General features: G+C 41.2%; 1 protein-coding gene across 1 annotated transcript in view; it reads left to right on the top strand.

Moving 5' to 3' along the window:
• Positions 1-6,617: 6,617 nt before the first annotated feature.
• Positions 6,618-14,735, top strand: part of rnd3a (Rho family GTPase 3a) — a 38,338-nt gene continuing 30,220 nt past the window's right edge. Inside the window, exons 1-2 of the mRNA XM_061889898.1 lie at positions 6,618-6,873; positions 6,988-7,075. Of these exons, the coding sequence (XP_061745882.1) occupies positions 6,724-6,873; positions 6,988-7,075 (238 nt within the window). The 5' untranslated portion in view covers positions 6,618-6,723. The remainder of the gene's footprint in view (positions 6,874-6,987; positions 7,076-14,735) is intronic.

Genomic DNA, 14,735 nt, shown 5'->3' with positions numbered 1-14,735 from the left:
TGTAGCGACCAACTGTGGTTACTGACAGTGGTTTTATAAAGTGTTCCTGAGCCCATGTGGTGATATCCTTTACACACTGATGTCGGTTTTTGATGCAGTACCACTTAAGGGCTCAAAGGTCCGTAATATCATCGCTTACGTGCAGTGATTTCTCCAGATTCTCTGAAACTTTTGATGATTTTACGGACCGTAGACGGTAAAATCCCTAAATTCCTTGCAATAGCTCGTTGAGAAATGTTGTTCTAAAACTGTTCGACAATTTGCTTGGAAATTGGTGACCCTCGCCCCATCCTTGTTTGTGAATTACTTAGCATTTCATGGAAGCTGCTTTTATGCCCAATCATGGCACCCACCTGTTCCCAATTAGCCTGCACACTTGTGTTCAAAGTAAGTGTTTGATGAGCACTCCTCAACTTTATCAGCATTTATTGCCACCTTTCCCAACTTCTTTGTCACGTGTTGTCAGAGTCAAATTCTAAAGTTAATGATTATTTGCACACAAAAAAAATGTTTATCAGTTTTAAAATAAAATATGTTGTCTTTGTAGCATATTCAACTGAATATGAGTTGAAAATGATTTGCAAATCATTGTATTCTGTTTATATTTACATCTAACACAATTTCCCAACTCATATGGAAACGTGGTTTGTACTAGTAAAAGTCTCAATCAATCAATCTTTGTGTATGCGGTTTGTTTGTTATTGTGCCCTTTTTTAAGGCGTTGCAAATTAAACGCTGGCGTATCACAGATGTACTGCCATAAAAACAAGGTCCGCTTTGCAAAATGAGCAAGGTGCTCATGTTTTTAACAATTATAAGAGGAAATGTTATCACACTTTGCAAGTGTCAATAAAGACTGCTTCCTGAAAAAAAAACATGAGTGATTATGTCGCGACTATAGTCAACCAACATAATTGTCGGCGACCAATTTTATCGGCGACATTTGGCGACAATGTCGACTAATTGTTGCAGCCCTATTGTTGATATACTAAATTTTTTTAGCTGTATGCCTCAAGAGTCATATAACTTGGTTCCCAGCGCATTCTAACTAACACTCAAAGTTCTGGACCAGGCCTGGGCAATTATTTTGACTCGGGGGCCACATTTGGAGAAAAAAATGTGTCTGGGGGCCGGTATATCTATAACTAGGGACATTAATACAAAACCTCACAATAATGTCCGATTGAATGCTAAAAACATTATGACACGTTACATTTTTCTGTGAACGATAAAACACTGAATATTGACCAAATATGAACATCACACCCCCTTTCGATCGACATGTTTTACAATCAAGTGGCATACAGTTGTTATTTATTTATATATATTTTTTTGTTCATAGTCTGTGCATATGGTATGCTTGTTATGTATAATATTTTGTGATCTATGTATTCTTTTGTATCATGACCTGTTGAATGTTTACTATATTAACCTGCCTTCGGACAACGGATGAAAATGACATATTGTGCTAACTTCGGCATATTTACATTGTTGCTCTATGCTGATGAATATGCATTATCCTAATTCAAATAAATAAATGTAACCTATTTTTATGGACTTGCCTCTTTGTGATGTTAAGTTCCTGTTATAAGCTGTCATACGGTATAAGCCTTGAGCTCTTATTTTGAAGGCGCTTAGAGCAGAAGTGGTACTTAGTTTTGGAAGCAAACGAAATAGAGTGGTCCTCGTGTAAAACAGGAGCCTCTGTGTTTGTTATTTTGTAGTTTTATGCAGTATAGGCGACAGATATAAACCCTCGGTTACATAAATATATTTTAAAAAACTATTAGCATGCTAATGTTAGCATTTCTTTTCCACTTATCGACACCAAGATTGCCTCTTAACTGTCATAACTAGTCATAACAAGTCTGATGGTGGTTCAGGGCATTAAATAAATGAATGTGTTATTTAATGTGACATTCATTATTTGATGTAAAATATTACCTATTTAATTAATTGATTCCGTATTTAATAATGAACTATGAAAAAATTAATAAATACATGTGTTTGCTATACCAAGGCAGTATATTAGGGTCTTTACTGTTCCTTTACTGTTCCAAATATACATAAAAGACATGTCATCAGCATGCGACTCTGAATTGTTCCTGTTTGCGGATGACTCGGCCCCGCTGGTATCAGACAAGGACAAGTCACAGGTGGAAAAAAATCTGTAGAATTTGCACCTGGCTCGCTGACAATAAAATATCCATACACTTAGGTAAAACAGAATCCATCCTATTTGGGTCCCATATCAACCTTAAGAAAGTCAATGACTTCACTATTAAAGAGGTTGACATTGTTATCACCAGGAAAGATGAGGTCACATACTTAGGTTCCATTCTAGAGGCTAATCTATCCTGTGATAAAAATGGGAACCAAGGTAATCAAAAATGTAAACCAACAAAGGAATCTCCTCTCTGGTCAACAAAAGAACCATGAAGATTCTAGCGGGAACTCCCATTCAACACTTTTTCGAGTACGCATGCACCTCCTGGTACCTCAGTACCTCCAAAACCCTCAAATCAAGACTCCAAACATCCCAGAACAAGCGAGTCAGGTTACTTCTAGACCTCCACCCCAGATCACACCTCACTCCTACCCACTTCTCCAAAGTGGGCTGGCTCAGGGTGGAGGACAGAGTAAAACAACTTGCACTGAGCCTGGTCTATAAAATTCGCTACACGTCCCTGATACCGAAGTACATGTCAAACTACTTCATAACGTAAATGACCGCCATAACCACAACATCAGGCGAAGCGCTACAAACCACGTTAAACCCAGATTCCGATCTAACAAAGGTCTTAATTCTTTCTCCTTCTATGCCACATCAATATGGAATTCACTCCCAACAGGTGTAAAGAAAGTGCATCTCTATCCTCCATCCAAACCGCACAAAATGAACACCTCCAGGCAACTACATTTTGATTGATTGATCGATTGATTGATTGATTGAAACTTTTATTAGTAGATTGCACAGTACAGTACATACTCCGTACAATTGACCACTAAATGGTAACACCCGAATAAGTTTTTCAACTTGTTTAAGTCGGGGTCACAACCCTAGACTAACACCCTCCCCCCACCACATCCCACCTTGCCAGATTGTAAATAATCAAATGTAAATAATCAAATGTATATACTTGTTCTTATGCTTTCTGAGCTCACTATGTTTACTGCTCGCTGTACATATCCTACCAGGTCAGACCTACACTGTTTCATTGTCCATCCATCCATTTCCTACCGTATATTCCCTTTGGTGTCGCGGGGGGCGCTGGTGCCTATCTCAGCTATAATCAGGCGGAAAGCATTTTTAAGTAAGACCAACATTTATAAAGTATAATATCTCACAAACTCGGATGGCAGCAGTAGTAACTACCCCAAGATGCAGGAACCAGGAGAGCGAAGAGCAGGTAAGATGCTTTTAATATCAGCAACAGAGGAGAATGAATCAGTCTTGCATGTACAGTTCTAAATAATAGTCAATGTTTGAGCCCTGAGGAGCGCGCGAGACGAGCATAAATAGAAATATGCCGGTGTGGACCGGCTGCCAATCAACAGCAGGTGAGGGGGAAAAAACACAGCGCTCAGCGGGACAAGCAGGAAATGGAAACAAAATAAGAGCACTGATGGGATGTAAACACAAAACAAAGAAGCACAAACAGAAATAAAGTGACAGATCTTCACATAATAAGTCAGTTATTCTTTTTAATAATATTGTTATTTGGAAGCTCACCGATAATAAATAAAATAGTTCTTACCATAAATGCGACTTTTTGAGCAGGTGCGGTAGAAAACAGATGGATGGATTAAAATGTATGAGAATGTTTTATATTTTGAACGTTATTTTTAACAATGTGAATACCAGTGGAATTATTTATTACTTATCATGTTAAGCAATGTCAGCTATGATTTATCTGAGAGCCTTATGCAGTCATCAAAGAGCCAAATCTGGCTCGAGAGCCATAGGTTCCCTACCCATTAGGTTAGTGCGTCTGCCTCACAATACGAAGGTCCTGAGTAGTCAGGGTTCAATCCCAGGCTCGGGATCTTTCTGTGTGGGGTTTGCATGTTCTCCCCGTGAATGCGTGGGTTCCCTCCGGGTACTCCGGCTTCCTCCCACTTCCAAAGACATGCACCTGGGGATAAGTTGATTGGCAACACTAAATTGGCCCTTGTGTTTGAATGTGAGTGTGGATCTTGTCTATCTGTGTTGGCCCTGTGATGAGGTGGAGACTTGTCCAGGGTGTACTCCACCTCCCGCCCAATTGTAGCTGACATAGGCACCAACGCCCCCCGCGACCCCAAAGAGAATAAGCGGTTGAAAATGGATGGATGGATGGAAATTAGCCCTAGTGTGTGAATGTGAGTGTGAATGTTTTCTGTCTATCTGTGTTGGCCCTGCGATGAGGTAGAGACTTGTCCAGGGTGTACTCCACCTTCCGCCCAATTGTAGCTGACATAAGCACCAACGCCCCCCGCTACCCCAAAGCAAATAAGCGGTTGGAAATGGATGGATGGATGGAAATTGGCCCTAGTGTGTGAATGGGAGTGTGAATGTTTTCTGTCTATCTGTGTTGGCCCTCCGATGAGGTGGCGACTTGTCCAGGGTGTACAATGCCTTCCACCCGATTGTAGCTGAGATAGGCAGCAGCGCCCCCCGCCACCCCAAAGAGAATAAGCGGTTTAAAATGGATGGATGGATGGAAATTGGCCCTAGTGTGTGAATGGTAGTGTGAGTGTTGTCTGTCTATCTGTGTTGGCCCTGTGATGAGTTGGAGACTTGTCCAGGGTGTACTCCACCTTCTGCCCAATTGTAGCTGACATAGGCACCAACACCCCCCGCGACCCCAGAGCGAATAGTGGTTTAAAATGGATGGATAGATGGAAATTGGCCCTAGTGTGTGAATGGTAGTGTGAGTGTTGTCTGTCTATCTGTGTTGGCCCTGCGATGAGTTGGAGACTTGTCCAGGGTGTACTGCGCCTTCCGCCCAATTGTAGCTGACATAGGCACCAGCGCCCCCCGCAACCCCAAAGGGAATAAGCGGTTGAAAATGGTTGGAAATTGGCCCTAGTGTGTGAATGTGAGTGTGAATCTTGTCTGTTTATCTGTGTTGGCCCGGCGATGAGGTGGAGACTTGTCCAGGGTTTACACTGCCTTCCACCGGGTTGTAGCTGAGATAGGCTACAATCGGGGGGCCAACACAGATAGACAGACAACATTCACACTCACATTCACACACTAGTGACCATTTAGTTTTGCCAATCAACCTATCCCCAGGTGCATGTCTTTGGAAGTGGGAGGGGCCTATCCCCAGGTGCATGTCTTTGGAGGTGGGAGGGGCCTATCCTGAGGCGCATGTCTTTGGAGGTGGGAGGGGCCTATCCTGAGGTGCATGTCTTTGGAGGTGGGAGGGGCCTATCCCCAGGTGCATGTCTTTGGAGGTGGGAGGAAGCCGGAGTAGAACCCACGCATTCATGGGGAGAACATGCAAACTCCACATAGAAAGATCCCAAGCCCGGGATTGAACCCAGGACTACTCAGGACCTTCGTATTGTGAGGCACACGCACTAACCCCTGTCCCACCGTGCTGCCGCATATGTCAATCAATCAATCAATGTTTATTTATACAGCCCTAAATCACAAATGTCTCAAAGGACTGTACAAACCACTACGACTACGACATCCTAGGAAGAACCCACATAAGGGCAAGGAAAACTCACACCCAGTGGGACCCCAGTGACAATGATGACTATGAGAAACCTTGGAGAGGACCCCCCTCCCCAGGGGACCGAAAGCAATGGATGTCGAGCGGGTCTAACATGATACTGTGAAAGTTCAATCCATAGTGGCTCCAACACAGCCGCGAGAGTTCAGTTCAAAGCGGATCCAAGACTGCAGCGAGAGTCCCGTCCACAGGAAACCATCCCAAGCGGAGTCGGATCAGCAGCGTAGAGATGTCCCCAACCGATACACAGGCGAGCGGTCCATCCTGGGTCCCGACGAGCGGTCCATCCTGGGTCTCGACTCTGTACAGCCAGTATTTCATCCATGGTCATCGGACCGGACCCCCTCCACAAGGGAGGGGGGGACAGAGGAGAAAAAGAAAAGAAGCGGCAGATCAACTGGTCTAAAAAGGAGGTCTACTAAAAGGCTAGAGTATACAAATGAGTTTTAAGGGGAGACTTATGACTATGTCGCCCTATTAGTGCTCTGCATGCAGGGGAGGGCTGTTTGCTGTCACTTGGCAAGCAGGTGTGTGTGTGTGTGTGTGTGTGTGTGTGTCACTGACAGATGTACTCAAATATGTGCCTGTAATGCATCTGCATGTTCTCTTCATCTCTGCAATTAGCGCATTAATAAATTAAATAGGGATAGCCCCCCTCCCCACAAATGGAATAAGCGGTAGAAATGGATGGATGGATGTACGGAATATGTACTGTACTGTTAATCTACTAATAAAAGTTTCAATCAATCAATGATACCAGCACCAACCGAACAGGGGCGCTAGAACTGTAGTGTGCTGGTCAGAAGGGACCGAGGCAGAAGGAGAGCGGAATCTGATTGGTTCCTGGCCGCCCTATAAAAGCGGCCAGGACTCACTTCGACCGGCGCAGTTAAGGCAGGCACAGACATCCAGTCCCGGCGTCGTCGTCATCATCGTCAAGTATCAACACGCACCACAGTCGGACTCTTTCATATTCGTACCCGGACGGCGGGATTCAATGAAGGAAAGACGCTCCTGTCAGAAACTTTCCGTGAAATCCGCCATGGATCCCAGTCTGAGTGTGAAGTGCAAGATAGTGGTGGTGGGAGACAGCCAGTGCGGGAAGACGGCGCTGCTTCACGTCTTCGCCAAGGACTGTTTCCCCGAGGTGAGCTCCACCATGGTGATGGCTTTTCTCTTCTATTCAGCCATGAAAAGCTTGCGAGGCGTTCCCAGTTGTCATTCTCGTCCAAACATGTTTTTTTTTCCTTCTCCCTGGCAGACTTACGTTCCTACTGTATTTGAGAACTACACTGCCAGTTTTGAAATCGACACTCAGAGGATTGAACTCAGCCTGTGGGACACCTCAGGTAAGGACGCCATTCAGGACCAGGTTTCTGCTCCGTGTTATTGCATTGGAATCAGTTTTCAGTTTAAATCTGGTAAACCAGGGGTGTCAAACTCAAATACAGAGTGGGCCAAAATTTAAAACTGAACAAAGCCGCGGGCCAAGGTTGAACAAATTAACCTTTTAATAGGGACCCAAACAAGTTTTGCATTGAATATTGAACAAGCATGGCTTAAACAGGGCAGCACGGTGCAACAGGGGTTAGTGCATGGGTGTCAAACTCTGGCCCGCCTTGTAATTTCATTTGGCCCTTGAGGCAATATCAAATTAACATTAGATCTGGCCCGCCGCTGTAACACCGCATTCACCACAAATACTCGTACTCGTCAACCCTCACGATTTTCCCGGGAGACTCCCGAAGTTCAGTGCCCGTCCCCATTTCCACCCGGACAATATTATTGGGGGCGGGCCGTAAAAGCACTGCCTTTGGCATTCTCTACATGTCGCCACGTCCGCTTTTCCTCCATACAAACAGCGTACCGGCCCACTCACATATGTGCGGCTCATACACACACACACAAGTGTATGCAAGACATACTTGGTCAACAGCCATACAGGTCACACTGAGGGTGGCCGTATAAAAAACTTTAACACTGTTACAATTATACGCCGAACTGTGAACCCACAGCAAACAAGAATGACAAACACATTTCGGGAGAACATCCGCACCGTAACACAACATAAACACAACCGAACAAATACCCAGAACCCCTTGCATCACTAACTCTTCTGGGACCCTACAATATGTAGGCTACCACCAAATCCCGCCGCCGAAAAGAGGCATTCAATTTGTATTTTTATTTTGATATGCCATTGATATTTTTTAATTATTTAAAACTCGATTTTGCATGTCACTATAAAGTTATATAAGCTTTGCTTGGTCAATATTCAATGCAAAACTTGTTTTGGTCCCTATTAACCGGCGGCTTTGTTCAGTTTTAAATTTTGGCCCACTCTGTATTTGAGTTTGACACCCCTGTGTTAGTGCATCTGCCTCACAATACGAAGGTCCTGCAGTCTTGGGTTAAATCCCGGGCTTGGGATCTTTCTGTGTGGAGTTTGCATGTTCTCCCCGTGACTACGTGGGTTCCCTCCGGGTACTCGGGCTTCCTCCCCTGGAACAGGCACAGCTTATATAACGTAATAGTGCAAAATCAACTTTCAAAAAACATCCGTGGTATAATAAATACAATTTTTAAATTTAAAAAAATGAATGCATCTTTTCTATTTGCAGCCTTCTGAGGTAAATATCAACATCAACTTTTTCCACAGGCTAATAAATTCGAAAATAAAAATAAAAATGAGGTGGGCGGGGGGTGTGTATTGTAGCGTTTCGGAAGAGTTAGTGCTGCAAGGGGTTCTGGGTATATGTGCTGTTGTGTTACGATGCGGGTGTTCTCCCGAAATGTGTTTTGTCATTCTTGTTTGGTGTGGGTTCACAATGTGGCGCATATTTGTAACAATGTTAAAGTTGTTTATTTGGCCACCTTCAGTGTGACCTGTATGGCTGTTGACCAAGTATGCAAGGCATTCGCTTATGTGTGTGTGAAAGCCATTAATATTTTGTGACTTGGCCAGCATGCTGTTTATATGGAGGTAAAGAGGACGTGACGACATGTTGTAAAGCAGTGGTCCCCGATTGGTACCAGGCCGCAAAAGGTTTTATAAATTTGTATTTAAAAAAAATATATATATATTTTTTTTATTAAATCAACATAAAAAACACAATATGCACTTACAATTAGTGCACCAACCACAAAAATGTCCCTTTTTCATGACAAAAAAAGTAGTGAAAACTAAAATGAATATTATCAATATTAGTTATAATTTCAGCATAGCAGTGATTAAAAATCCCTCATTGACATTATCATTAGACATTTATAAGTATTTAAAAAAAGAATATTGTCACAGTGGCTTACACTAGCATCACATCTCATAAGCTTAACACACTGTGTCCAATGTTTTCACAAAGATAAAATAAGTCATATTTTTGGTTCGTTTAATAATTAAAACAAGTTTACATTATTGCAATCAGTTGATAAATTGACCTTTACAATTATAAAAGCTTTTTTAAAAAAAATCTACTACTCTGCTTGCATGTCAGCAGACTGGGGTAGATCCTGCTGAAATCCTATGTATTGAATGAATACAGAATCGTTTTGTATCGGAAAAATATCGTTTTTGAATCGAGAATCACGTTGAATCGAAAAAAAAATTGATATATTATCGAATCGTGACCCCAAGAATCGATATTGAATCGAATCGTGGGACACCCAAAGATTTACAGCATTAATATATATATATATTTTTTTGGGGCTCAAATCTCACAATCTTCAGCCCTAAATACACATCCAAAATGTAATGTTTTTACTTGTATTTTAACAATTTGAATGTCTTTTGATCAAATGTCGTAGTTTTCAATTTGTATAACTTTGCATTCAATTAGTTTTTTTCAACCCTTTTAAATCTGTGACATTACCTGTTCAAAACAGCCAAATTCATAAAAAAATCATGTTTCATTTGAAAGTAAAAAAAATAGTCACACTCATTGTAGGTGTGGTGAAATAACCCTCTGCATTGAACCCATCCCCTTGTTCCATCCCCTGGGAGGTGAAGGGAGTAGTGAGCAGCAGTGGTGGCTACGCTCAGGAATCATTTTGGTAATTTAACCCCCAATTTCAACCATTGATGCTGAGTGCCAAGCAGGGAGGTACTAGATCCCATTTTTATAGTCTTTGGTATGACTCTGCTGGGGTTTGAACTCACAACCTACCGATTTCAGGGTGGACACTTTAACAACAAGGCCACTGAGCAGGCCCATAACATTATCACTAACTTTTTAGGATTTAACTGACAAATCCTGCTAAAAAAATATGAATCCAAAATGTTTTACCATCTGTCAAAATCCTTCAAAAAATTATTTTTAAGTCCTATTGACCTTGAAGGTAATGCAATTAAATGTCCCTAGAGAGGTAATGTTTTAGACTAAATTTCACGTGAAAGGAAATGTTGAAAAACACTTTTTTGGTACAAAATTAGAAATTGATAACATGCATTTTTAAAATTTTGGCTCCTGCCACCACTCTTTCCAGGGATTAAACCCAGAATGTCAGCTCTGCAAGACCACTAGGGGATTTTTGATTTTAGGTTATCAGTGACAGAGCAGGAATGAGCTTGGGCTAACTTTGATTCGTTGAAAGTCGAAGACCAAATGAGGTCGAAGGCTATGCTGACGTAAGCAAAGTACGTATGTCACTGCGAACATCCATAATAGGTTTACTTCGACCACAAGTGAGCATCCGTAATTGTTGCGTTTTTTTTTTTACATTTTTAAACAGAAATAATACGGAATAAATAGATGAAGGGAAAGCCATTCATATTGTAGCGTATTTTTCCTCCAAAGAGTAAACAAATATCCTATCAATTGACAGCATGCATCGTTGCAGCACATTTTGATATTATTGGCCGCTGTACGAAGTTTAAAAAAAAATAAAAATAAATCTGTATTACAAAATAAGTGGTCTCTATAGACGTGGTTTATAACACTACCTTTCTTTTTGTTGGGTAAACGTCGTGGCCGCTAACAGATTTGACTGTATTAAAAGTGTAAAAAGAAGTTTACCCTTGAAACATCTTTCTATACGGCTGGTTCTTAAATCTTATTGTGGTCAAAGTCCTAAATGTACAGCATGACCTCAGAGGGCCGGTCACTGTACCACTCTGAATAGGTTGGGGTGACTTGTCCCAACATGCAGACTAAAACCATTGGATCTAATTATGGACACGTGGGTGTTTTTTCTTTTCAAATGTGAACTTTCAATGCACGTAATAAGTGTACCTCTGGATCACACACTTTGGAAATGGGCCTTTTTGAAAAAGCAGCACGCAACATTTATTTTATCTCCCATTTGCTGGACTTTGCACTATTTTTTTTTGTCCAAATCAGCTGCAGCATCCTGTGTGTTAGTGTGTAAACAAGCCCACTCTCATCCATCAATGCCGGAACAGAGAATAGCACAGCGGTCAGTCCGTCAGGCGTGAGTGCAGCATATGTCATGGGGGAAGGGGTGTGATCTGGAAGTATGAATGTTTGTGGGCCAAGCCGGCAGCCAGCTGTTGCTTGTCTAAGGTGAGGAATTCCTTAGTGGTATTTAAAGCTGAGGTGCCTAAGTTGTATTCTTAAAAAAACAATATTTTCCTAGGGGTGTAATGGTACACAAACATTTCGGTTCGGTACGTAGAGGTCACGGTTCGGTTCATTTTCGGTACAGTAAGAAAACAAAAAAATATAAATTTTTTGGTTATTTACCAAATTGTAAACAATGGCTTTATCCTTTTAACATTAGGAACACTATAATTATTCTGCCCACGTTAATCAATATTAAACTGACTCAAATTGTTGCTCAGATTAAAGAAAATGACAACTTTTCTTCTACGTATAAAAAGTGCAACATTAAACTGTTTCATGTCAACTCATCATGCTTAATTTATCACAGCATTTGGGAAACCTGTAGTTGAATTTTATTATTTAAATGTTATATTTTTATCAACATGTGATAGCAGTGACCCTGCCATTCAAAGCTTTTCTGTGTGTAAAACACACACACACTGCAAAATGAGCTAATGTTACGCTAAAAGCTAATTAGCCTTCACCTCAAGCCAGAACTGCGAGCGAGCTGAGCTCCAGTTTAAGTTTCTAGAAGGTCAACGGGCTCATAGTGATGTTATTAGTAGTTGACTGGGAGGTGTTTATTATAATTTGGGGAGAGTGCACTGCCTTATGCTCACCGGTAAACACCTATCTGCTCGACGCTGAAGCATTTACTACATGCGCTCTGAATACGCACTGCTGATTGGCTGTTTCAGCTATATATGTAACCATTCAGATGGCTGTGTGGGTGGGACAATGCTGGGTGCTGAGACAGAGGCAGAAGAAGCAAAGCAGCTTGTTAAGACTTTAGCTTAGAAACTCGTTCGGTACACCCCTGTACCGAACGGAAACCCCCGTACCCAAACGGTTCAATACAAATACACGTACTGTTACACCCTTAGTATATCGTAACACTGAAAAAAATCGTATATCTGCATGCTGTCTGTACCTTTTTTATAATTAGGTATTTTAGTAAATAAAACCCCGGAAGACAAAATTATTTTTCTTCCTGGCGGTCAACCCCTCCAGATCCAATCAAAGGATTTGAAGAAAGGAGGGGTAAGCAGAGCCCACGAAGAAGCCTCCTCATTGGCTGATGCGATAGTGAGTTGTTGATGCCGACTTGTTTGCAGTAAAGCATGGCAGCATCCACCTGGAAAGATCGGAAGCATGTAGTACATGCTGCACTGTGGCAGCATGCACTGCTGGAAAAAAAAACAAAAAGAAGAAATCATAGGAAGAAAAGATGCTTTACGTTTAAAAAAACAAAGAAGAGCCAAAACTTGAATAAATGTTGGTCCGGCGTATTCAAGATGGAGGACATTACAGGCCAGTCTTGGACTAACTTTGGGCATGCAAGTGGCTGTTTTCCTTCTCGGCAGGTAATCTAGTGTTCCTATATTTTGTGTGTATTCTTTCGCGTGGCGACGTGTTACCGATACTATGCAACAAAATACGAACTAGGGCAGGGGTCGGCAAACTTCAGCGTACAAAGTCATTTGAGCCCATTTCCCACCAAAGTTAACCCACGTAGAGCCGCAAACTCTATTTGAGTAAAATGACAATAACACTGCTTTTAGTTTCATTACATTTAAGCTGTAGTATTTATGAAATCAAACACTAGACAGTATATGACAGTGGTTCTCAACCTTTTTTCAGTGATGTGCCCCATGTGAATTTTTTTTTAATTCAAGTATCCCCTAATCAGAGCACAGCATTTTTGTTTGAAAAAAGATGAGGTAAAATACATCACTTCGTCCTCAGTTTCTGATTTATTACATTGTATAACAGTGCAAAAATATTGCTCATTTGCAGTGGTCTTTCTCAAACTATTTGGAAAAAAATGATATTAAAATAACTAAAAATTTGTTGAAAAATAAACAAGCGATTCAATTATAAATAAAGATTTCTACACAGAGAAGTAATCCTCAACTTAAAGTGCCCTCTTTGGGGATTGTAATAGAGATCTATCTGGATTCATGAACTTATTTCTAAACATTTCTTCACAAAAAGCAATCTGTAACATCAATATTTATGTAACATGTCCACAAAAAATATAGCTGTCAACACTGAATATTGCACTTTTTTATTTTTTTTCACAGTTTATGAACTTACATTCATATTGTGTTGAAGTAGTATTCAATAAATAAATTTATAAAGGATTTTTGAATTTTCTATTTTTAGAATATTTAAAAAAAATCTTACGTACCCCTTAGCATACCTTCAAGTACCCCCAGGGGTACGTTTACCCCCATTTGAGAACCACTGGTATATGACCTAGGTATTTTTGCTCTGATCAGCTTCCCGCAGCAGTTCCGAAACTGCTCTTTTTCGGTCATTTCCAGCTTGGTAGTATTTTTCCACAAATACTGTTTGTTCTGGAAATGTATTTCCACATTTGAATTTTTGTTGTTTGCTATTTTCTCCCCACATATTAAGCACACAGGGGAACCAACCTTGTCAACAGTAAATGCAAAAGACTGTCCATGTAGCATTAAATGTTTTATTTTCATCTGAATTTTTTCTCTTATTGATTTGTCCATTGCAAATTTACTGGGGGTTGACCACTAAAACAATGCAATTGCTTGGCAGCAAAATATGACGCATTGCAAGATCACTAACTCTAAAATAACAATGGCTACATTAAAATAGGCTAATTAAATCAAATAAAATCAATTAAAATGGAATAGCCATGATTTATTTACATATTTTAAAAGCCAAAGGGAGCCAGGTTGGAGACATGAAAGAGCTGCATGCCACTCCAGAGCCGTGGGTTGCAGACCACTGAACTAGGGGATCCTTTGATGCAACTTCGGACTGTCAACAACCTCTGCTTGTGCACGATTTTGCGCACTCTCAGAGAGAAGAATGGGAAGGACTTTCAGTGAGGTGCGAAGAGGGGGGGATTTACAGTTTGAATTCTGCATGGTGACACAAGATTCAAGTACCAAGTACAAGAGAAACTTATTTTTTTTCTTTTAGACCTCAGAATATTCATCTCACCCTTTTTTGAAGAGACGAGACTACAAACGCAGGCGAGTCCCTCTTGAAGCTGCGTAGGTAGGACATATTTCCTTGAGGGAAATAGAAGAAGAAACATCTGCCAAAATGTTGCTCACATTTGAAATTCCTTCACACCCACTGTTTGTGTGACTTGTGAAAGACGAAAGGAAAGCCATTCAGGGTGAGAAGTGTTTTACTGCACCTTATTGGCCTGCAGCTGGCAGTCTTATTTCTTTTTTTTTAATTTCTCTCGGTTTTCAAATGTTAGTCTTTCAATGTGTGTGCTTTTCCCTATTAGATCACACGTTGTGAGACCCCACCTCAATGTTAAGCCCACACACACTTACGGGTAGAGCTGAGGCCCACCTTATTGATCCATTATGTGCTTGGTCTGATGTGAGGGGGGGAGAAACCCCAGCATGCACTCAAAGACCAGCAGACACCAAGATAAAAAGCAGGACACAGAAAT

This window comes from Nerophis ophidion, linkage group LG27 (genome assembly GCF_033978795.1).
Source record: "Nerophis ophidion isolate RoL-2023_Sa linkage group LG27, RoL_Noph_v1.0, whole genome shotgun sequence".
In the NCBI taxonomy this organism is placed as follows: Eukaryota; Metazoa; Chordata; class Actinopteri; order Syngnathiformes; family Syngnathidae; genus Nerophis; species Nerophis ophidion.
Note: the sequence above shows the minus strand (reverse complement) of the source record. Positions and strands in the feature narration are given on the sequence as shown.